The 25,652-nt window shown below is 48.4% G+C and overlaps 1 protein-coding gene across 1 annotated transcript in view; it reads left to right on the forward strand.

Moving 5' to 3' along the window:
• SLC9A6 (solute carrier family 9 member A6) overlaps positions 1 to 25,652 on the forward strand; it is a 259,674-nt gene that overhangs the window by 83,570 nt on the left and 150,452 nt on the right. The window contains exons 2-5 of the mRNA XM_085607924.1: positions 8,381 to 8,580; positions 9,147 to 9,224; positions 10,482 to 10,558; positions 11,681 to 11,793. Coding sequence (XP_085464050.1) covers positions 8,381 to 8,580; positions 9,147 to 9,224; positions 10,482 to 10,558; positions 11,681 to 11,793 — 468 coding nt within the window. The remainder of the gene's footprint in view (positions 1 to 8,380; positions 8,581 to 9,146; positions 9,225 to 10,481; positions 10,559 to 11,680; positions 11,794 to 25,652) is intronic.

Here is a 25,652-nt window from a genome sequence, read left to right on the forward strand (position 1 = left end):
GCAAAAAAGTGTTTTGCACCCCCCAGCCTTTTTTTCTTGGCCCATGCATGAGGATCACCCTGAAACCTTCCAGGAAGGAGCTGAGGTGGATGACCCTTTTTTGGAAAGTATCTCCAACCGGTGCCAAAGTTTTTTGCAAATCAAAAAATGCTCTTCCTATGGAAACTCTTACTCACATATGACTACACCGTTGCAACTGCCACTGTGTAAATATATATATATTTATTTGTGTGTGTGTTTATTACCACATTATTTTACTTTTAAGTGCATTTGTTTTAACTCCCCTCCCCGTAAATTATATTCATTTTTATATTTAATTTGAAATCTAAATTTTTTTTTTTAAATAGAAACATTTCATTGACCTTTTACAGGTTAACATCAAACCATTTGCCTTGCACAGTAGGAAAAGTAATACACATGGTATCATCAATATCTTGCATATTTGGAGCAAGTCCAGCATGGTAGCCCCCCGCACATTTACAAAAAGTCATTAGGGTGACATCTAAATTGTCAAACCCTATAATATATGTTTTATTCCATTTTAGGAACCCATTGTCTTGTGATATAGTTTCTTTAATAGGTGGGGGAAATAAACTGCCTTTCAGCAGCTGTCACAGCAATGCCGGGTCCCACAGGAGGTGGGGAAGCTGGCAGGGACAGCGAGGGCCTTGAGACTACCCCCGGGGTCCCCAACACAGGCCACAAATTAAGAGAGCAGGCCCCAGGGGATGGGGTTTCCGGGGCTGAAATTGACCCGGAGGGTGGGGGGGGGGTCGCGTGGCCCTTTCTCCCCATAGTGCAATGGCCTGGCCCCGGGGGATGGGGTCCCTGGGGCTGAAATTGGCCTGGAGAGGGGGCCACGCCACCTTTGTCTATCACTCTACATACCCACCTCCTGGCGCATTACTGTTTTGGGGATGAAGTCATCTTGGATGCAGAGGGTCTTTGGGGGCCAGCAACCCCTCATGTTCCCTCCAGTTAATTCCACACAGCGGGATTGCTGAGAGTACATCGGAGGCCTGCCCCCTTTCTCCACCACTCTTAAAACATGCCTCCTGCCACACTACTTGTTGGGGGATGAAGTCGCCTTTGGTGCTGAGGGTCCTTGGGGACCAAGAACCCCTCTGGTTAACTCCAGTAAGTCCCACAAAGCGGGAATGCTGAGGACTCATGGGATGCCCGCCCCCTTTATCCACTAGTTAGGAAAGAGAATTTTAAAAAACATAGAAATTCACTGAAAAAAACGAAGGTTACAGGGACGTTATAGTTAAGCTCACATTTCACTCGTACAAAACCAGATAAATTCAGCAATTCTAGTTAGCTGGACTATCTATAACTTATGTCCCTCCAATGCACTGCTTATGGCATGGTCAGTGGCATCACTCATGATATCTCTGATGACATCTAAAAATGACATCACCAATGACCTCTCAAATTACATAATTGATTTCCACTAATTACATCATCCACAGAACCAGTCACACACCCAGTTAAACCCCATACAACATCTCATACTCCCACACAACCACTGACATTTCCATTCACAGACCCCTACAGTGACACACTTACTTGCTATAGCGCCACTAACACATCAACTAACCCATACAGCCACTAAACCCATACAGCCACTAACACAACCACTAACTCACATATGCAGCCACTCATGCACCTATTCACTAACAATACAGCCACTCACACAGACACTTACACACCTATTCAGTCACATATACATCCAATCACTTATACATCCATTCTTACACTGTATCAGTCACCCATACAAATACTCACATACCTACTCACTCATACACTTACTCATACAGTTACTCACTTACAGATATACTAACACATGTACTCACTCACCTATATAGTAACTGAGACAAGCACATACTCTCCCTTACAACCTCTCACACTCACTTACTCACCCATACAGTCTCTCACACACCCATTCACTCACCCATACAGCCATCCACTCTCACTCAGAGCCACTCACACACCCATTCATGCACCCATACAGTCACTCATGTACCTTGTTACTCACCCTTAGTCACTTATGTACATGCTCGTTACCCATTCAGCTAATCATGCGCCCTCTCATTCACCATTTACAGCCACTGACACACCCACTCGCTCGCCCATACAAAAACTCAGTCACTCACTCATGTATACAGTCTCACATCCACTCTTCTACACACCTTTTACACACCCACTCACTTTTCATACAGGCACTCCCATATCCACTTACCTTAGTATATATGTTTAACACTCAGTAACTTTTAGAAAACAGTCAATCACTGGATGAAGTCATCAGTGATGTCATTAGGGTTGTCATCAGTGATGTCATTAGGGTTGTCATCTGTGATGTCATTTAAGATGTCATCAGTGATGCCATTTCAGATGTCTTCAGTGATGTCATAATTGATGTCACTGGCCATGTCATGAGTGATGTAATATGTGAGGTCATAAGCAGTGCATTGCCGGGGTGTAAGTTATAGTTAGCTCGGCTAACTAGAACTGCTGATTGTCTCTGGTTGTGTAGGAGTGAAATGTGAGCCTAACTATAACGTCCCTGTAATTTTTGTTTTTTTCAAAGTGAATTTCCAAGTTTTAAAAATACTTAGACTACTGTAGCTTCCTGTTGTATATCCCACGTAGCTGCAGTATATTGCTATGAAGCATGGTATATCCAGCATTTACTCCACCATAATAAATGCACCATGAACAGACACCCTGCCATGGCCCAGTTCTTTCTGATGCTCCATTTCCTTGGGAGGAATCACCAAACATGGGAGACTTGTGTTTTATTCTTGGCTTCAGAACATGGGCTAGGGCTACAGAACAGAAACTCTACCAGGATTTTGCCAGAGCGGCTCCACTACACAGCTGCCCCCACTTGCCAAAGGGATGGGATATTTTATTCTCCCTATGAAGCCTGTAATTTCCTCTCTGCCACTTTGGAATGATGTGCCAAAGAAAACCAATATAAGCCAGGTTTTCAACACCACTTTTACAATCTCACTGCCATTTGCTTTGCTCTCATATCTGGTAAAGGAAGCTGTGGCATACACTCTGACCACTCCTGACATGAATGGAACCTCCAAACTGAAATAAAACTGTGACCCTGCTGGAGCACTATTCACTTACATTCATCTGCTAGAGCTGCCAAAGAAATTAAGCAACACTTGTAAAGACATGTACTGTAGGAAAGTGCACTTTTTTGACATGGTCACCCGCATTTTCTGCCTGGTATTTGATGCAACTTAGACTGAAGTGCACTGGGTACCTGCTAACCAGGTCCCCAGGGCCAGTGTCCTTTCTTAAAAACACAGTAACTGAGCAATTGTTTCACAATTGGCAAGACCTTTAGCACCCCTGTAAGTCCCTAGTAAATAGTACCCCTGGTACCTAGGGCATGGATACTAAAGAGGGTCCGTTGCAGTATGTAATGTGCCACCCTAAGGGGCCCACCACAAAACTCATGCAGACTGCCATTGCAGGCTGCGTGAAATGGTGCATACAAAAGTAAAAAAACGACATTGCACACACCCTGCATGCAATACATGCAATATATGTAAGTCACCCCTAAGACAGGGTGCGTTATCTTACATGTGTGGTCATAGCTGCACGAGCAGCTATGCCCCTGTGCTGTCTAGTTCAATTACTAGCTAGTGTAAGTGAACAGGGAAAACATCTTAAGTACATGTGCTGGGCACTGGTCATTACGAGTTCCCCAACTGCTTAATAGCTTCACTGTAACATATGGTGTTGGTACCAAACACCTTGTCGTAATTAAACCATACTTTTGCCAACACATGCACCCAGAGGGTACCTTAGAGGTGCCTCCTAAAAATCTACCAAACTCTAGTGTACTGGCTGACTGGTGTAGACCAGCCTGCAACCACAGCCAAGTTTCTGACCCCATGCCGGTGAGAGCCCATGCTGAGGTCAGAAACAATGCCTGCTCCTGCAGGAGGTATTGTCACCTCCTCCAAGCCGGATGGCTAGGAATCAACATATCCGGGCAGAAGGCTTCAAAGGCCTCTGCCGCCTTTGATATGCGACCCTGGCTTTTCCCAGACAGGGGAGATGCCGCCCCCTGCACAGGACCCATTTGGCACCAGGAAAATTAGCTAGTCAAGAGGTGTGTTCTCTATCAGACTAGTTACACCTCTAAGGTGGGCTACCTGAAGTGAACAAGAAAATTAGAATTCCACAATCTTGATTTTTTTTATGAAATTAGATGCACTGTGACAGGGTTATGCCCACTCTCCACAGGAAGTGGTCATATAAGAGGCATAGGCACTCCAAAGTTAAGTAGCCCACAGGCTACTACCTTACACTCCTCTTAATGCCCCTAAATTGAGTATTTAGGTGGCACCCCTGACACCAGCAACTCAGATACGACGGACACAAGTAGAATTGGACTAAGAAGCGAGAACTGAGGATCAGCTGTGGTCTTTTTGGTGCCAAACCCTGCCTGCCTGCACCTATCCTGACAATCGCGACAAACCGACTCGTCCTGCTGCTGTGCTTCTGTCAAGAACCTCGGTGGACTGCTAGCACTTCACAAATTGCTAGCAATCTTCATTCGGGTAGAGGAGCTACTCCCCTGCAGCTTGCTGGCACCAAACAGAAAAGTCTGGTCCACCTTTCTGCCTCCGTCCAGTTCCACTGACGCAGCAGCAACCCAAGAAGAGGTAGTCGTGCTCCAGAAGGTCAGCTCTGTCTCCCCTCCAAGTGAGAAGATGCCAAAACCAACCAGAGCCGCACAGCGGCTGTACCTGAGGTACCCCTTGTAGCAACCAAAGCCTGTTTTAGTCCAGTCCGGACTCCGAAACTGAGCAGCTGTCGAGGGACATCAGCACCACAGAGACCCACTTTGAGAGTGACCCAGCTGTCCTGTTTTTTGTCCCCGCAACCGGCGACACCAACAACTGTGAGCGTCTGACGCCCAAGCCCAGTTGACCTAATCACTCTTCACCCGAGTGCCACAGCCTGAGTTTCTGAGAACCAACTGTTCTCCCTTGCTCCCAGGGCCCTCACGAACCGAGCCTCCCATTGGGAGCTCCCAGACTTGTCCCCTAGTCCCCCTCTGCAGCCTGTTTCTAGGTGCTTCCCCCCCTTTTGTTGTAACGCGCAAAGCTACCCACCCAACCAGCACCTCTGCACCCCGACGCTCCAGGGCAGGTAATGACTAACTGCTGGTGGTTCTGTGTACCTGGGACCCCTACTACCTTAAGTCCTGAAGGGGACCCTCAGAAACCAATTGCAAGTGACTGTATGCAATATATGCCATTTTTCTCCATATGAATGCATTACAGTGTAAAGACACATTTAAGTGAACATTTTACTTGTAAAAATCAACATCTCAAAGTACTTACTTGTTTTCGAAATTCTTGGTGTTGAAATTTATTTAAAAATACCTGTTATTTTTCTAAATTGGTCTCTGATTTATTCTTGAGTGTGTGTCAAATGTAATGCCTCTGTGAGTACAACAAATGCTTAGCACTAAACCGCTCACCCCCACTACCACAAAAGAAGCATTTTTGGTTTGTTATTTGTGCCTCTATAAACCATTAAGGGTAATCTGGACTCTCTGCACAGTGTACCTCGTTTTGGTGCACTACATAGAAAACCAGCTTCCTACATGTACCCTGCCTTGTGCTGGGGTACAGCTACTTGGGCAAAGGAAGCTGGTGACAGCCCTATCCGAGTCTGTTCTAATACCTCCTATACACAGTTGACTGTGTCCCAAGACTTCAAAAGCCTTACCACCATCTTGTGCAGGTTGTGCGCAAGATTGGTTCGGGCTGCTAAGAGAGAGAGAATGAAACCCTATGCACCTTCGGAGCTGTATGAGAATGGTGGACTGCCAAAATAGGTGTGGCGCCGCGGCCAGGGCGACTGACTCCGGAATCTGGGGATCACGGTTCGATCCCCAGCGCTGGCGGCAGATTAGCCCAGCACCATGTAACTCTGGGCAATAGCTTGCTTAATCTTCCCGACGGCCCCCAGCACCTAGAGACCCTTACAGGTGATTGTTTGCGCTTTACAAATGTGGAATGTGGATATGTGAAAATATATTACTTGTGGTCCATTTGGCTTTTGCCTCTTCATGCCAATTAACTGTGTCCTTGATTGTCAGATTCCACTTCCTCATTGAAAACCCACCTCCTCATCTATCCTGCCAGACTCAGGAAATAACCCCCATTACAGCCAATAGAACACTACTTATATTAGCATAATACATTCAGTGAACTCCACATTAACTTTGTGATCATACTTTGTTAGCCAGACTCTCTTGAAACACAAAACAATAGTAAAACCAATATGAGAGTTACTGCTATCATACACAGACTACCAGTGTTGCCCTCTTCACTGTAATCGAGGGAGAGGCTGTAGCCTTATGGCTAGAACGGTCGACTTCGAAGCTGGGGAGCTTGGTGTTCGAGTCTTGGCAATGACGCTCAACATCCTGTGATTCTGGGCAAATCACGTAATCTCCCCGTGCCTAACAAATAAATGAATGTGTCCAACTGTAGCGAAACTGGTTCTCATGTAAAGCGCTCCGATACCCGATGTCTCGGGTCTAGTTTGCCCTATTATAAAACTAGAAAAAAAAGGAAGGTTTCTCCTAAAACCACTCTATTTTGAATCAAGACTCGTCCTTCTCACCAGTGGCCTCAGACTTGAGTCAGCCGACGTTGACATATGAAGGGCTGCTCTTTCAACTTCTGCCCCCCCCCCCCCACTCCATCGGTTCCCCTCCCCCCTTCAACTGAGTAGGCTATTGCTGCAGTTTTCCATAAACACATCCCTCAACTTTAAGATCCTCATTGGCAAAACATTTGATCCGTTCCCCTATTAGACTTGGTTACCACAATGCATGAGTCCACAATTTGCTGTATACGCACCACAATCCAAATTACCTGCACCAGCTTGTTCCACCGGACAACTCGAAAATCATTCACCTATGCTGATATCTCGAGGAAATATTTGACAAAGCCAAAACTGACCTCAAGCAAGCCACCTTCAAACAAGGCTATCTATTTTTCAAAAAGAAGTCTTCTTGCAAGAATGAAGAACTTCCCTAAAAAATGAGAAATATTCCAAGCAACTTAAAACTTTATCAGGCATGCCTATACTGAAACACCTATCCTTCCTCCAGGGTCTTTATCCTAACCTTAACTAACATTGTTTAAAGTCACAAGTGCCCCATATAACAGTTTTCCTCTTGTCCAAGGCTGTATCAAACGGCTTCCACAAATACTTCCCAGCACTACTTCACACTATCGTACTACTTGACCAGTGCCACCGTCTGCTTCACCGGGCCTTTCTCGCAGCTAGAGCAAACTTCTTGATTCTCACTTTCATCCAGACCGCTTCCATACTTCTGGCCAAGCATAGTATAATGCTAGCTCTCATTGTAATTTGATTTGACATCTTTAACCAGCCTACACCAACACTATTACCATGCAATCTTCTAAAACTTGTCAGCCTTCATGGCAATCCTCTGTAATGCACTCATTCATAGGCTACAGGAACAAGTCTCAAATGTGTTTAATTGTATTTATTTTTGTAGTATTATAGTGTGTTAACCAGGCCCAAGAGAGCACATTATAATAATAAAGAGTATTATGGATCAAGAAACATTCAGCGGTCCTATATTCTAATACATACAGTTGGAAGTAAATCATTCACAATTAGAGTTGCAGCTTTCCGAGGAAGGCATACAGAAAAAAGGGTGCAGTGACAATGATGCATTATCAGTTTAAATGTCCAAAGTTCAGCTCACTCCTCTTCCATGGAAAGGTTGCCTGCTAGAATCACAGAACTTCTTGCTCCATATGATTGATAGATAAACACAGCTTCTCTTATCCATACATCTTTGACATAGTTGAAGGGCGTTTCCTTAGATTTTAGGGGAAATTGAATATATGGAGCCAGTGTTCAACATGCGACCTACCAAAAGGTACTAAGGGTGTCGGAAAGAAAAAAAGCTTGCTGTGCAAGAAAAGGTGTGAGTGGGGAGGGAAAGAGTGACCTCATTCACAAGTGAAGTTTACTCCTGAGGTTAAATTCATTATTAATCTACAATGAGGGATACTGTGAATGACTATCTAGTGATTACGTCACTTGTGAATCCTCACCTTGCCTCACTCAAAAGTGAAATAAAGGGGGTGTCGCTGTGTCTAGTGGCACACATATTTTGCATTTGAGTATATGTACGCTTGCTAGTAAGATTGTTTTCAATGGTTCATGTCTAGATTATAGCAGCATCTGTTGGTGACGTCTAAACGAGTACTAGTTTGACAGATATGCAGAGTCTCAGGCGCTGCAGGCTTTATGTTTGTAATATGTGGTCCTCTCTGTTCTTCTTCAGGTCTCCTGGTCGGTGTGGTACTTCGGTATGGAATTCATGTTCCCAGTGACGTCAACAATGTGACCTTGAGCTGCCAGGTCCAGTCCAGCCCAGCCACACTGTTAGTTAATGTTAGTGGGAAGTTTTATGAATATACCCTGAAGGGAGAAATCAGTTCAGAGGAACTTAATTATGTCCAGGATAATGACATGCTGAGAAAGGTAAGTCCTACTGCATCCGGGAAGTATCCATAGTTTTTTACAGAGTAGGCTTTGCATTAGTCCATTGCACGTGTCTCTCCATTAGCTGGCATGTTGTCTTCTGTGGTACGTTCTGTGCTGACCAGTTCTCCACTCACAGGATCTTTATTCCCATCCCTACTCTTTTCAAGGGAGCTCTATTCTCTCAAGAACTGTCAAAGCCTCACCTTTTTCAAATGTGGATTTGATCACTGCTCCTGTACTCCTAGGTGTTGGCTTTACTATCCCTCTTTGTCTCTCCATTCTATAGTGCACTCCTCTCTCTCACCACCTCAATGGCTTATCTTAACCACTCACGCTGACCGCCTCTCCATCAATAAAACACCACTAATCAAAATATGGGTATAACTGAACTTGTAAAAATTGCCTGACTTTAGGTTCCTTGCCCTTTTTTGGATTGGTTGGTTTTAATGACACCCTCGTTCTCTGATGTATGTATTACTGTGTATCTATTGCACCATTTTGAAACTCGTGCAAAGAGTATATCACCATATAGATTAGTAATTATGTCTAACTTTTGTCTACAGGTGATATTTGACCCTGAAGTGTTCTTCAATATCTTATTGCCACCTATCATATTTTATGCAGGATACAGCTTAAAACGAGTGAGTACATTAGTCTTTGCACCCTTGCTAATGCTGTTCTCTGTTGTACTTTCTTGTCTTCTGGTGTGCACAGATGTATTTAATTTGCTAATAGTGTACCCAGTTGTTTGTATTTTGCTAATGTACCCAATTGTGTTTTGTTTGCTTTTGTTGTGTCCATTTGTTTATGGATCACTCACTTTATGCCCAGTTGTACTTTATCTAGAAATGTGTTGTCAACGTTGTGGTTGCTCTGCTAATGTTGCACTCAGTTGTACTTTGTTCTTTAATCTTGTGTCTTATGATTTTGTTAATGTTGTAGACAGTTGATTTGTAGTTGCTTTACTAAAATTTTCCCAGACAACTTGCATGATCTAATAACATTACATGGCATGTTCACCTTTCTGTTAGTAATGTCTCCTTTCAAGAATTCATGAACTGATGGAAGCTCCTCCTGTTTCAGGTCCACCAAGTTCTGGTAATTGATTACTGCTAGAATAAGAATTGAGAATTACCTAGAATACCAGATATGCCTCTTTTCGTCCACGTACCATCTTAATAAGGATGACCAGTTATTCTGTTGTAGCGTAGGGTAGTTGCTTTCATATCTTGCTTCATGCCCCTGATTAGGCATCGAACACAAAAAGTAGGCATGACTGCATGCACCTATTTTCAAACGCTCCACTTAGCCTAATTCTTATGCAAAGCACTGTAAGCAGCATCATATTTAAACATGGTATTGAATCTGAAGCAGTTTGCCTGACTTCTGCCATTGAGGATACAGTATATTCAAAGTCCTTACAACCACAGTCTCGGAAAGGGTGTCCAGGAGCCCGGTGCATAGTGGAGTGCTTCCTAGCCTCATCAGATGCATGAAGCACTGTATACATTCTACAGTACAATGAAATACAATAATGATGTGGTTATTCGCTTTGATTTGCTAATAACTGTCCCAGCCCCAGATGTAATTGGGCACCTAATATTGTGCCCACTTGAATTTAGATTGAGGCTTCTGTCAAGTCGTGTGTTATTTGCGACACAAATCAATTTTCTATCTGTATTGCTCATTAATCTCCAATTTAAATCTAGTTGCAATTTACTGCAAACAATCAACAACAGTAGCTTAAATGCAATGATAGCCAGCTAAAGATTCGGGTTATGGTTTGAATATTATCTTTATCCTGCACGTGCTGGTTGCTGGCCATATTTAAATGTATTTGTGAATCTGTTGTACACAACCTTTTTTCTGTCTCTAATGCAATGTACCTTTTTTTTCAGGGGCATTTCTTCAGAAACCTTGGCTCCATCCTAGCTTATGCTTTTCTTGGGACACTTATCTCGTGTTTTGTGATAGGGTGAGTATTGTGTGTTTTGTTGCTAGAACAAGATACATTTAGTTTCTCAAATGGCTTTAAGGTTTGTGTTTTATTGTCCCTAATCACAGAGAGAATTTTGTGACAGTACATAATGTTAACAATTAAACCATACCCCCTCATGCATTAATTATGGAGCCGTAGTTTGTATCTTGGACAAGAGTGTGATGCCACATTTCTGGTCAGATTGAGTGAGCTAGAGTGGGAGCAGCCTCACTACTCCTACAAGAGAACCAATGACAGAAGTTATTAGCTTTAAACGGGTGCAATCATTATTTTATGCACTACTGCCCCATTTGAAATGTGATGCAAGCCATCTATGCTAGGCAGTGAAATCGCTCTTTCTTTAGTGTTTCGCTTTGATATCTTTGTCATGTTGAAAAGGCTGTGGAGCAGCCAGGAAAGTCAGTCTCCTTACCCCTTGCAAGAAACGATTGCAGCAAAGGTGGCTGTTGACTACATTCCAGTGTCCTTATGGCATGCAGCAGCCGGGATGGACAATGCACATGGCAGCTCTTCAAAATCCATGACCAAGGGCTTGCTCCCCAAATTCTTTTTTTTGGTTTGAGAGTGAGTGAGGAAATTATTAGAGTAATTTCTGCCTTGTTTATGGAATGTTGTTGGTATGACTGAAAGAAATGGAAAATGAAACAAAAGGCGCCGCTAAAAAGATAAGTGGGATTATGCGCCTTATTGAAAATTCGCTGGTTCACTGTCTGTCGTAAGAGCAAAAGGCAGGAGTTCCCAGAGCTGTGGAGGTACAACCAGGAAAAGCCCTCTCCCCAAGGTGAAGGAAAGGGGCATGATTATGAACTCTCCTGTGAATGCATCAGGGCTCATGTTGGCATGATGTGCAAAGTACCTTACAATTAATGTGCTATAGCCAATGGAGCCTATAGTGGGTATCATCGATATGGTCAAATTTAAGCAAATTAAAACCAGTGTGACTGCCATATCTTGAACCAACTGCAGACGCTGGTTCATCATAGGCTCTTTCTGGCCAGAGGTTTGTATGGAAATAACGCAAATCAAAACCGCATTATTTACGTCATGTAGGAGTAAAATACTTGCAATCCTTACATATCTTCTTTCAACGCCTAATAGGTCAATCATGTACGGCTGCGTGATGCTGATGAGCGTGACTGGTACACTGGGAGGTGACTTTTACTTTACGGACTGCTTGTTCTTTGGTGCCATCGTGTCTGCCACTGATCCAGGTATGCTCCATATTTTTCTGTTATACTTTGCTTAATAATGTTACTCCGATATAAACTTTAGACCAAAAGGTTATTTTAACGTTGTAGATGTGTGTGCCTAGAAGCAAAACTTTGCAGAGGCATGTACATTTTTTAGCAGACCCAAGATAGATTTTCACCAGAATGAGATCCTGCAAATAGTCTGATGCAATATTCCACAGTGTAAGTATGAGAAATAATGATAATTTTATTGTATTTTTAACCAAACACTTTTTGGTTCCAAGAAATCGCAGTGAAGCATCTTCTTCATCAAATAAGTCCCAAACAACAATAGCCACCTTAGTGTTGATGTTCACTCTTATGTCCTGATGCTTTCCCATTCTAAGTTTTGTGGTTACCTTGCCCCTTAATGACTACCAAAAGCTAGGAATATAGAGCATAGTAAGCTCGTGCCATGATGGCATCTGAGCTTTGTACACGGCATGCCCACTTCCCTTTGTGCTCTTACCACTTACTTTTTTTATATATTTATTGGTGTGGAATTTGCTTTTCTACTGTGCTGTGATTTTCTAAACACTTGGCCTTGGCACGAAACCCATTTGCATTTTTTAAGATCTTTTTGCAGTTTTTTCTCTCCCTCCTCTTCTTCAGTTTGTATAGCTTACGCTCCAATTCTTTGGCTTTAAGCTAAGTGTGTTGGTTCACCGACTGTTTAAAGCCATTTGCATAACACTGGTGTCTCTTGTGAATCTTGTTTCTGGAACAGTCTCCGTGAATCTGCAGGGCTTTCTAGAGTCTCTAGTGATACTGGGGGTAACATGTCTTCAGAATTCAGCCAACTCTATGGGTAATCACCTTTTCGGGTGAATTTACTACATTGTAGACAGGTCGGGCTCATCTGATCCATCAGCAGCAGCAGAATCCTTCTAGGACCCCTTGGATCAGAGTGTAGGTTTTTTTTTTTTTTTTTTTTTTTTATTGTTTTCAGAACAGTTAAATCAAAAAGACACTGAATCAGACCTTGCGTACAGATCCTTTGACCAATTATCACCCAAATGGACAATCCCACAATCAACCCCAGTTCTATTGTACTGATACAGACTGCGGCCCCCCACCGCCCCGTAAGCCATCTCAACAGTCCGAATCAGAGGAGTCCTCATCTGAAAGCGATGGTGGGTCACATATTCCCCCCCCTATACTTGTTCCATGCCCCCCAAACCGTTTCCCACTTGCGAGGACATCCCCGCCTGATAAATACTGATCGCTCAGCGAACATGGCTACATCCATATCTCTCCTCTATACGGACAGCAACGGCACCTCCACCGCTCCCAATTTTTGGGCTATGTTCCTTTTGGCCGTCATTATCCCCAACGTTACCCAGCTCTGTGCCTGACGATTGAGATCATTGGGTTCCCACACATTTAACAGACAGCGCCGAGGCTCCGGCAACAACGATACCCCGCATGCCTGCGACATTGTACGCAGCACTCGCTTCCAGAAGTCTTGGATGACAGGACACTCCCAGATAGTGTGATAAAAGGTTCCTTCCTCCCTACAACCTCGCAAGCAGAAGGGGTGTAGCGCCCTGCCCATCTTATGTAGTAAGCACCTGGTGTAGTACGAGCGATGCAAAATACGAAGCTGCACCAGCCGCAGCCTCAACGGTATACCCGCCTCGTGCGGCGAGGCCAGCGCCTCGCGCCATTCCGGGTCATCATAGTCACCGACCTCATCGGCCCACCTCTCCCGCAAGGGCCCCATAGGGTCTGGTCGATTGTTGATAAGTTTGTGGTATGTGAAGGACGTAGCCTTCTTTGGCATGTATTCCGTCAACAGCCTGTCCTCCAACGGGGATGCCTCCGGAACCTGCGCACCAGGAGCCAGCTGTGCAACTAAGGCATGTTTCATCTGGAGGTATCTGAACCATTCCGAAGGAGCCAGCTCATATTGCTGTTGCAAGCGCGCAAACTGGACGACCGCCCCCTTTTGCCACACATCACCTATTACTGAAATTCCGATGTTGTCCCAAGCGTCGAAGCCCTTGCTATCCCTCAATCGTCCCAGTTGCTTAGCATCCCAGAGAGGTGTAAGTTGAGTCAAGACCCCCCGCCATCCCAACCTGGCCTGCGCCGCATGCCAGATAGACACAGTCTGTCTCAGAGGGCCGATCAACTTCGAGGCTAGTCTAGTATCATACAAAGGGGACAGCATACCCCTTTCGCCCAGCACATCCCTGTCCGCCTTAAATGCAGGGTCAGACTGTGGCGCGTTGAGCCACTGGTTAATCACCTTCGCCGCCCAATAGTAGAGCTGAATATCCGGGAGCGCAATTCCCCCATCGTACCACCCGCAAACTAATTTAGATTGCGCAATTCGCGCCGGCTTGTTGCCCCAGAGTAGGCTGGAAACCTGCGCTGCTATCGCGCGGAAGTAGGCCGGAGGCACCGGGTATGGGGTATTCTCCAGCACATATAAAAATCGCGGTAGAGCCATCATTTTGAAGAGCGCCGCTCTCCCCACCAGGGTCAGAGGCAGCGCTCCCCAGTGTTGCACGTCACGTTTGAGGCGGTCCATTTGAGGGCTTAGATTGCGCCTGAAAAACTCCATCTGGTCCGCCGTAATGTGCACCCCAGATACTTGAACGACCCCTCCGCCACATGAAGCGGACACCCTGCCGGCAGCCGCGGAGGGGGGCCCCGCAGTTCGAGGAGGACCGACTTCGACCAATTGATTGTATAGCCCGACGCTCTGCCAAAGATTTCACAAATGTTAAGTAGCGTCAATATGGAACGCCTAGGGGATGACAAATACAGCAGCACGTCATCCGCGTATAGGGAGACGCGGTCCTCCCAGTCGGCAGACCACCGGAGGCCCCGCATCATGGGCTCCCACCGTATCCAGGCCGCGAGCGGCTCGAGCACTAGGGCGAAGAGCAACAGCGACAAAGGACAGCCCTGACGAGTGCCACGCTCCAGGGGGAAGTCCTCCGACATATGCCCGTTGACCGCGACATGGGCCAGTGGTTTAGTGTATAGGAGTCGGACCCAAGCACAGAATTTAGGCCCGAAGCCCAGATGCAACAACACCGCAAAGAGAAAGGGCCATTCTACCATGTCGAACGCCATACGGGCGTCACTGCCGGTTCCTGCAAACGTTCCACTCGGGCCAGCACTCCATGCAGTCGCCTCAAGTTGTGCGATGTACCTCTGCCGGGCATAAAGCCCGACTGATCCGGGTGCACAATGTCAGATAAATGCGGCGTTAGCCTGATGGCCAACAATTTCGCGAGGATCTTGGCCTCCGCGTTGATCAGCGAGATGGGACGGTAAGAGGTGCATTGGTCTGCCGGTTTACCCGGCTTCGGAATTACCATGATGGTGGCCGTTCGTTGATCCACGGGGAGCTCTCCCGTCTCCAAGCTATGTGTAAACATATTTAATAAGTGCGGGGCCAGTGTCTCGGATAGCCTCTGATAGAGCTCAATCGGGATGCCGTTGGGGCCCAGAGCTTTACCGAGCTGTAACGCCGCCGATAGCCGCCTGTAGCTCCTCCACCGTGAGCTCGGCCTCAAGGGTCTCCCGAGCCTCAGGGGAAAGCTTGGGCATCTGCAGGTCTCGGATGTACGTCAGTGCCATCTCCACCGTCATGGAGGAGGCGGAGTAGTAGACCCCTCGAAAATGCTCTGCTAGGGTGTGCACTATTACTCGCGGGTCGGTCGTCTTCAACCCCTCGTCAGTGCTAAGTTGCGCAATCCACCTGACACCACTGTCGCGTCTATCTAGCCACGCCAGCAGCCTACCCGTTTTGTCGCCCACATCGTAAACTGTGTGCCGGGAGGCCTCTACGCACTGTCTGACTCGCTCTGTGAGGTGCTCCTTACATTTCGTCTGCATCACATGCAGGTCGTGTGAGGCCGCGGGGGAGGGAGCATGGGCCTGGCGAGCCTCCGCCTCCCGGAGCTCAAGCTCAAGCGACTGCAACTCAGCTAGCTGTTCACGCTTATACTCCGAAACGGCGGCCATCGCCTGTCCCCTTACTACCGTTTTGTATGCCTCCCAGAGAACTGCAGGGGAGTCGACCGAAGCGGCGTTTTCTTGGAAGTAAGATTTTGTCGCCTGCGCTATAGATTTACTGATCTTTGGTAGCCGTATGTAGCCAGGGCGTATCGGATAAATGCGGCGACGCATCAGATGATAACTAGTGTAATGCAAGAGTATCGGGGAATGATCAGCGATACCTCTGGGTCTGATATCTATACTTTCGATATTTTGGAGGCAACCGGGGGAGCCCAGAAAGTTATCAATGCAGGTTAGACTATTGTGCACCCCGGAGTGAAACGTGTACTGCCGTGCCGACGGGTGATGCAACCACCATAAATCTGTGAACCCGATCGCCTCTGTGAAACTCGCAAGGCGCGACACCCCCGCCCTTCGCTCGGGGCGGACACCGGTCAGTGAGGTCGTTCATAACAGCATTGAAGTCGCCACCCAATAACACCTCCCCCTCCGGTAGTGTAAGCAGAAATTCACTAAGCGCTGGGAACGCGGCAGCATGCAGCCCAGGTGGGATATAGACAGACACTATGTTGAGGGCCCGCCCCTCCCATTGAGTGTGAGCAGCGGCGAAGCGCCCAGAACCCTCAGTGTGCACACTGAGCACGATCAAGTGGGACTGCCGGCGCAGCAGTATGCCAACCCCCCGGGACCCAGAGGTGAATTCAGAGTGCGCCACCATCTTATACCCCCAGCTTTAGTAGTGGTGCCGGTGAGGTGAGTCTCCTGGAGCAAGACCACCGCCGGGGTGCACCTCTTAATACTTTGTAGGACCAGGCCCCGTTTAATTTTATCTCCCAATCCCCGCACATTCCACGTAAGTAAAGAGAGGGGTTGCACTGGGGTCAAAGTGTTTTCAGGCGGTGGGTCGTTCATCAAGCCGGACGTTATGGTGGGTAAGGCAGAAGGCCACAGGCAGCGCGGCACAACCGGCGTAGGACCTGTGTAGTGCAATGAGGGCGCGCATTGTATGATGTAGGTGTCAGTGTCATCAGGAACTCAAATATAACAATAAAACAGTAAAGCATTCCCCAACCCCCCACCCCCCCTCCCTGCCTCCCTGCCATACGGACCTAAAACTGCCCGCCACCCCAACTCAGCAGAGTGCTCATACCCCTTAACCCCAAACAGTACTTGCATGCCAAGGAGCGGGAGGTCCAAGGAAGACCACGACATCCCCTGCCCCAAGGTCCCATAGAGCGTTCGACAAAGTCACATGAAGCGGGCCACTCTGGCAGCAGGAGGTCTCGAAGTTCACCGGATAGCAGCATGTCCAATGAGGCGCCGCAGGGATTCTCATCCAGCGGATTCCTCCTCAGTGTTTTGAATTAAAACGTCCGCCGGTCTCGACCACCCGGGTCCTCCGGTCCCGCCGATTGTCGACCCCTCCGGTCCACGCGCCCAGTACCTTGAACCCGTTGCCATCCCTCGAGCCAGTCATGAGCCTCCTCTGGTGTGTCGAAGAACCTCGTTTTCCCATCTACCACCACCCTCAACCGCGCCGGGAAGAGCATGGCATAGGGAAGCTCTCGGGCCCTGAGCTTCTTTTTGACGTCCAGGAAGCTCCTCCGCTGCGCCGCCACCGCCGCCGTGTAGTTCGGAAAGAAGGAGACTGTGGAGTTCTGGAGGCGGAGGGGCGGTGCCACCCGCGCCGCCTGGAGAATGATGTCCCTATCTCGGAAGTTGAACATGCGAGCTAGGACCGGTCGAGGGGGCGCCCCAACCTTCGGTCGGCCACCAGGCACCCAGTGGGCGCGCTCCACTGAGAAGAAGGCCGATAGGCCCCTGGGCTGCAGCTTGGACTTTATCAGGTCCTCCACATATAAGTCCATGGCAGGATGCCCCTCGCTTTCGGGAATCCCCGTGATTCGCACATTATTGCGACGGGAGCGGCCCTCCTGGTCGTCCAGCTTGGCCCTCAACAAAAAGGGAGCCAAGGGGGTCAAAGGGTAGGTCGCCCCCCTCTCAGGACCATATAACAGAAAAAAACCTACCCCGGGAAAGAAGTTAATATTATTATATTTGTTTGTACTCTGGGCACCCAATAATCGATGTCCCTATCTCACTCAAACCTCTTGTGTTTCTGCCACGTAAGTGGAAATCTAATACTATACACAAACCGTGTCTATTATTACAGTCTGTGGAAAGGAAAGCTCCTATGTGTCAATGTGTTTCCCACAACTAGTGTGCTGTGAAGTACTATTAGTAGTGAAGCAAAAAGTACAGGAAAAAAAGGGTGTGAAAGGCCGGCAGTGCCTCACGGAAGTAGCCCCAACGAGGTTGTGTAGACAGGTACTCGCCTACTACCTCACGTTATCATCATAGGCCACTGCCGCCAAAACAGAAAAAAGAAGAAAGAAGGAGTGCTGGAAACCTCATGCTAATCCTAATATCTAGTGTTTAGAAAGAAAATCATATAGTGACATATATCTAATTGTGTAGAAAAAAAGAGGAAATGTCGACCCAACAGCGGGAAGACTGAGTCTGATCAGGACCCAGGTCACTCCATGCGTTTGTTCTCCGCTTCCAGCTGGGACACCTTTTGTAGGAGATAGCTAGAGTCTTTGGTTAAGGTAGCCATCACCTGCTCCACATCCGTGACCCTGGCCGACATTTTTTGGAAGTCCGCACGGAGAAGGGACACGTCCGAGGAAATCCTCCCAACGGTGGACTGTACCTGCGTAAGGGCAGCCATGAGGTCCTCCAGCGTTACTTTTGGTGTCGCCGGCTCTGCCGCCACCTTCTCGGCGCGTCCGCCTCGGTCCTGCGCGGGGTTAGATTCTTTGCTGTAGGCAAATTTGTCTAGTTTGCCCTGCTGACTTGCCCGGGACCCCTTCCCACTCATGACCGCCTCGGAAGACTCCACCGCAGATATCCCCCCACAGTCACCGGGCAATTGGCGGGGCGGGTGACCCCGACTGGGCACCGCCAAGCCAAGATCCGCGCAGGAGCTGGCCACCTCCACGGGTCACACCTTCGGGCGCTGTGCAGGTAGGCGGGCGTAGCAATCACAGTAGTCCGGGGTCCAGCACCGATCACCCCCGCAGCCCGCAGCTCACCTCGCCAATCTCGGCCGGAGGGAGGAGGAGGGAGCCCCAGGCCCCCAATGCAATTGTCTTCTGGCACCACCAAGCACTCCTCTGTCGTCCCACGATGGGCCAGGGCAGCACCGGCCACCAGGCCCGATCACGGGTCCCCCGCGAGGTCGTCCTCCTCTGGGCTGTTCAGGCCCCGCCTCCCCTCGGCTCCGTCGAGGCCCCAGGCAGCAGTCGAGTAAGCGGGGCGCGATCCGCGCGTACCTCCACTGGGCCCACCGCACTCCGTAACTTCCTCCAGGAGGCCCGCCGAGTCAGGCCGGATTTCCGCTCGTGGCGCCCGGGACACCTCTGCAACTCGAGGTCCTGGCTTCAAACGCCGGCATAGGCCGCAACTCCCCGGGCCGCGCCGAAGACGTTCTGGGCCGCACAGAGAGCCGGGGATTAAAGCAGGCTGGGTCGCTTCGTCTCCGTTCCTCGTTCCGGGACCTTGGAGGAAGAATCGTGCACGGATAGCTGGACGGATGTAAGGGGAGTCGGCCTCACCCTCGGAGCTCGATTAGGCTGCGGCCATCTTGCTTGGCTGCTAGCCACGCCCCCCCAGAGTGTAGGTTTTGAATTAAAAATGTCCTCAATCTTTGGCTTAGACCAGAAATAAAAATAAGAAAACTTCTCCCTCCTCACATTGCCAGCCACTGCCTCTCCTCCGTCGCATCAGGAAGCACCCAGGCTCCTCGCCAATCACAATGCTGCAATGTAGCGTTGTGATTGGTCTGAATGCCATGGTTCGGTGCTCAGATGGAGACAGGGGAGCCTGGGCATGTTCCCCACCAGGCTGTGTAATGCAGGCTGGTGGGAAAGATGTAAAGTGTGCAGGACTGCTTGGCTCGGCCAGGACGGCTGGCCATACAGTCATGCCCACTAAAAGTGTGCTCACCACTCTGGCCACCCCGTCCTCCTCGCACCTAGGAACAGGAAAAAGAAAATAATAACGTCCTGTTAATATCATTTTATGTTTCCTCTGCAATGCTCTGAAAGCAGTGGGGCGACGCTCCTCCGACTTGGCAGAGGAGCCGCCCCTGGCTTTGACTCCTTCCTTGGATGCTCTGAATGTGGAGCTCAAGTCTAGGCACTACTTTAAGATCCCCCAGCCTCCATTCCAGGTGGTGCTCCTTCCAACTCCAGTGCACCTTTCGCTGACCCAGGCCCAGCCCCCATTTCTTAACCTATACTGTGGTCTAGGTCCTTCATCCACTTCAGAATACTGAAGTTGGGATTGGAAGGATGGGGATGCTCTGATGAATCCAGCCCTTGGTCTCCTCCCCACAAAACTTCACTCTTGAGGGACCAGGTCACCAACCAGGAGACCATTACAACAGTCCAGGAAGACCTGCACCCAACCAAGCACTGCCATGTGGTCACGGCCAACTGTTTGGAAGTGGTATTGATTTAGGCCCTGGCACCCCTGACCAGGAAATGAGGGTATTTATGCTATAAATGCACAACAGATCCTCCATCAAAACCCTACACTGACAATTTAGCTGCAGACCCTCAAGCTAGTGGATGAGAACTGGAAGAAGGCTTTCTCGACCTGACAACCTGAAATTCTTAGTAAAATAAGTAGTGTCCTGCACAAAACAGTGGGCACACCCTATTTGATGGCAAGGGCCCTGGTGGAGATTCCAAAACGTGGTACAATAATCTCCCAGACAGGAAGCTGTACTTATGGTTGGTGGAATTTTAGCTGTGGCTCTGGCATACTCTTCTTTGGGTTATCTTGTTGTAAGTAGTCGATTTACTTTGTTCGCAGTGCGATGAACTCAGGTTAGGGGGGGGGCCATACCGCCGCTGTGGCCTCCTGGTCGCAGCTTTCTTGTCTGCCTCATCCTGGCTTCTTATGCATTTCTCTGTGCTCTCACAGAGTAGTTGTGGTTGGGTAGGGAGTGATCGCAGTCTGTGTAGCAGCGGTCACAGTCCCAAATCCCCTGCCAAAAAAAAGATGAACGCCAACTCCGCTTGTCACTTAAAAAGGGAATCAGATCTGCAAGGGTGGGGCTTCAGGAGTCTGGCGGGAGATAATTTTTTTAATCCCGTAAACCCTTGCTCCAAGGTTGCCATGGCTTTGTGAAAGAGGGCAAAGCTCCCAGGGGCGTACTTTTTAAAATAATACATCTGTTTATTTGTATTGCTTTATTATGTTTAAAACCAAACAATACAACCACGATAGAACCTGAAGGCAGCATGTAGTGTAGCTATTTGACAACATTGGTTACATTGTGACAACCGGTCCCAAACATTGATGTACAATGGTGAATTACTGTGAAAGAGTCTTGTCCGAGTCTCTACATTGCAAACAACTGGCTGACTTAACGCTCACCACAACCTTTCCTGGCTTTAGTACGTAGGGTGGAAGTAGTTAAACTCTGTGAGCCTATGGTTAGAAGAGACTGACAACAATCGCTAGGCCATTTTAGCCAGTCATAGTCATCAGGTACCCCTACCCACGTTGTCTGTCCAACTCTTGCGTAGTTTTTGTAGAAGGTCGGGAGCACTGAGCTGGAGAGACTTGTAGAGGTGGCAAATACCCTTCCAATCCAACTGAGCCATTGTCAGCTTAGCTTCACGTGGAACTCCAGAGCATGCCGTTATTTGCAAGTACTTAAAGAACTGAGAGTTGTGAAGCCCTTACTCTGTTTTGAGTTGATCATAGGACACTATGTGATCAGTGTCCCATAGGTACCCCAGTGCAGAGGTCCTAATCAGGTCCCATTCATAAAAGCCTTTCAGCTGAGTCACCCGCTTTAGCCACGTCCCATTCCAGAGCAGAGTTTGAGCAGTAGGCCTCCTGAGCGATTTGGTATGGTACAGGGCAGTCTGCCAACACAGCAGTGTGTTCCTAGAGACCTGAAGGAGAGAGGCTAGAGGATGGCTCCCATAAAGCAGACCAGGCACACCCCCATTGTTCAAGGTTGACCACTCCAGATGCCTAGAGGAGTCATGGTGCTCCACAAATATTGAGCTCCCTAGCTGCACCATCTGCACCGCCCAGTAATATAAACGGAGGTCTGGTGCACCGGCCGCCATCATAGACTGATGCATATACTACTCTGGGTGCTTTACCAGTCCAAAAGAGCCTCATAGATGTGGATTGGAGCTCTTCAAAGAAGGTAGGGGGGGATATATATGAGGGCTTTGTAGCATGTGGAGGAAGCAAGGGAGCACCAGCATTGTATAAAGCGCCACTGGGCCAAGGAAATTGATGGGGAAGATGTGTCCAGGAGTCTAGGTCACTGCACCCCTCTTCAAAATAGGGGCTATGTTCAGATCTCAGGCTTATTGCGGATCACTGGTGATAGTAAAACACAGGTATCAGAACAAACCCTGAGTAATATGTAGTCTGAAGTTCGGCATCGGGTGTGGGGGATTCAGCTGGTTAAATGATTATGCTGAGATTTTCCCTCAGTTGACCTGTTGTGCCAATGTGTCCCAGTATATGTCAAGCGTTTGGATCAGGCGGGGTGAAAGTCATTGCCAGGATTGTTTATATAGTAGCATATAGTCGGTATGCAGTGCTACACTCTCATCATGGTTGGTTGCCCAGCAAAAACCCTGCAGTTGCGTCTCTACTCTGATTCATGCTGTGAGAGGCTCCATCACGAGGGTAAAGAGAAGGGATGAAAGGGGGCAATCCTGCCTCGCTCCTTGTTGAATGGGGAATGGGACTGAATGCATCCCATTTACATGCACACGTTCCCACGGGTAATCATAGAGGGACTTAACCAGAGTTAAGAATCTTTAGCCGAAGTTAGTTTGGCACAGAATGTGAAAGAGGAAGAGCCAATTAACTATGTTGAATGCTTTTTCTGATGCTCCGTCCATCACCACCCCTTTTGTACCGCTTTGTTTGCCATAAGTTGGCAGGGTATGCTCAGACGTGAGTCCCTTGCTCACTTTGCCACTGGATTCAAGCAAGCCTGGCTGAAGACGGCTGAAATGCCAGAAACCGGTCCTAGGAAGCTTGTTTCCGGTCCAGGGAAGGCATGGCTTGGCAGTTCGGGCTGGACTGTTCCCATGAGGCACAGGGTCAGACTGATTTGCATATGGCCATTTCTGAACTGGGGTTGCAGAGTGGGCTAAAGAACAGTGATGGATCAAACCCAGATCTTTTGACTGGGTGTGAGTGTTTGATTGGTTCTGATGCTCCGTCCATCACCACCCCCTTTTGTACCGCTTTGTTTGCCATAAGTTGGCAGGGTATGCTCAGACGTGAGTCCCTTGCTCACTTTGCCACTGGATTCAAGCAAGCCTGGCTGAAGACGGCTGAAATGCCAGAAACCAGTCCTAGGAAGCTTGTTTCCGGTCCAGGGAAGGCATGGTTTGGCAGTTCGGGCTGGACTGTTCCCATGAGGCACAGGGTCAGACTGATTTGCATATGGCCATGTCTGAACTGGGGTGGCAGAGTGGGCTAAAGAACAGTGATGGATCAAACCCAGATCTGTTGACTGGGTGTGAGTGTTTGATTGGTTCTGATGCTCCGTCCATCACCACCCCCTTTTGTACCGAATGCTGTTTCTTAGCCAACCAGAAGCAGGGCTGCCAGACCCTGCAGTTGGTTTAGCTGTGAAAGTGACTGGTGCCTCGGCCAGACATAAACCATTCTGGTCCTTGTGAACCAAGTGATGTGATAACACTGGCAAGTATAGTAGCCATCGTTTTGGCCAGGAGCCTGCATTCTACATTTTACAGGAAAATAGGTGCGTATGATGTCAGGTCGTTTGCCTGGCTTGAGTATTGTAGTGATAGTAGTGATCCTTAGGTCTGGCTTAAGCACCCAGTGTGGCCTATTTTCATGATGAAGTGCAGTAGGTGTGGTGTCAGAAGGGAAGAGAACCTTTTGTAAAGCTTGGCCATTTGGTCCTGATGTTTTACCAGAGGGGGACACCCTAACGGCTGCCTGAAGGTTAGAGGAGCAACCAAATCTGTTTGAGTGCATGAGCCTGGGTAGGTCTTCAGCTATCGGGTGGGACTGTTCCGTTAGCTATGGGGTTCTGCAGCTATAAAGGGTGCATTAGTAATGTGCAAAGGTCTCTGTAATCCCTGCGGAGACATTGATCAGCTGTCCCTCCAGTTTCTGAATCACCGATGCAACACGTTGTCCCTCCTGGTGCTGGGACAGTCAGCAAATCAGTGTCCCTGCCTTATGGCCTTGCTCATAGAATCGGAAATGAGCTAGTGCCTCATTAACTCTCTCGGTGTTGTGGAATTTGTCTGTGTCTCACGAAGCGTCACACGGAGCTCTTCGAACTGTTGCATAGACTTAAGAGGTGAGGCCAACCTAATGGAAAGTTTGATTAAGGATCTGTGTTTCTAATACGATGATTTCCTTTTCCCTCTTATATTCCAGGTCACGTACTGCCTCAAATGCTTTATCATGAACCACCATTTTGAAGGCCTTTCAGAGACTCACCGAGGACTCTGCCGAGTGTTGATTTAAGTCAAAATATTCCCCAATGGTTGCCCAGAAAAGGTCAGCTAGTGTTCCTCCCTAAGTCACCAAGCGTTGAACTGCTTGATCCCAGGTGCCCTGGGCTCAGCCACCCCGAGATGTACGTCCACCGGTGCATGGTTTGAAAGACCTCGCTGAAGACCATGGGCGCAAGAGACCATGGGTAGGGAGTCTGTTGACATAAACAAGTAGTCAAGCCTAGAGTGGCTTTAGTTTGAAGCATAGCAATGAGTATGTCACCTCGCGTGGGTGCCATCTACACCACACGCCCTCCTGTCCCAGAGAGGTTGCCCATCTGCTGAGTGCCAAAGTTCTTATGGATGAGGTAGTTGATGTTGTGTCTAGGGATCTGTCCACTCCTGTATTGTGTCAGGGTGGTCGAAGAAGAGGGTCTTACCCTGGAAAAACACTTTGAGCTTGGCTGGAAATATGAGCATGTATTTGAGGTTCATTGTTCAGAGCCTCTGCTTGACATGTTCAGATGAGTTCCTCTGGGCCTGAACCATTCTAATATAGTCCAGGAAAATGAGAACCTTAGTGGATCTGTGAGGAGTTTAGCCCAGAGACCTCAAGGTGTGTAGGACCAAGTCCTTGTCTCTGTAGTTGAGAAATCCGGAAATAATGGTGTGAGAAGGGCCAGGTGAGCCTGCTCAGTGAGGAAATAGATAGACAGTTGATTTCCAGGGAGGAAGCCACAAAGCCAATTCTCCAAGAACTTCTCTGGGTTATTCTCTTCAGCTCCCTCTTCGAATCCCACAAACCGCTGGTTATTGCGATCGGAGCTGCCTTCTCCTTCTTCAATCTTCGCCGCCATCTCACCCCAGCATTCTGTAGTTTTTTAATCATCTGTTGCAACTAAATCACGGTGTCCTCAAGGGCGACGATTTAACTGTCCCCCCCTGTCACCTGGCCTGCCGGAGGAGCGAGACATAAGCACCCACCTCACCGATCTTGGGCTCTAGAGTGAGCCTGGACTCCTGATTGGCCTGGAGGAGGGCTTTATTGCTTATGATGGATCCAGTCTCGGGTGCTGCCAGTGCCAGGGCCTCCACCCTCGGAAGTGTCTTAATGTACTTGTCCAGCGCACAGAGGCTCTTGTCCTTAGCCATTCCGCTCACTCTGTCAATCTGGGCCCGCCTAACCCTCGTCTAGGAAACAGCACAAGCAGCCAGAGTACCGCCAGTATGTCACTCAGACATCAACCTCTCAGCTGAGATCCACCCTACCTGCCCCCAACAGGTAGGGATAATGCAGCCAGGCTTCCCAGGCTGCTACAGGGCAGACAC

Source organism: Triturus cristatus, chromosome 5_2 (genome assembly GCF_964204655.1).
Source record: "Triturus cristatus chromosome 5_2, aTriCri1.1, whole genome shotgun sequence".
Taxonomy (NCBI): Eukaryota; Metazoa; Chordata; class Amphibia; order Caudata; family Salamandridae; genus Triturus; species Triturus cristatus.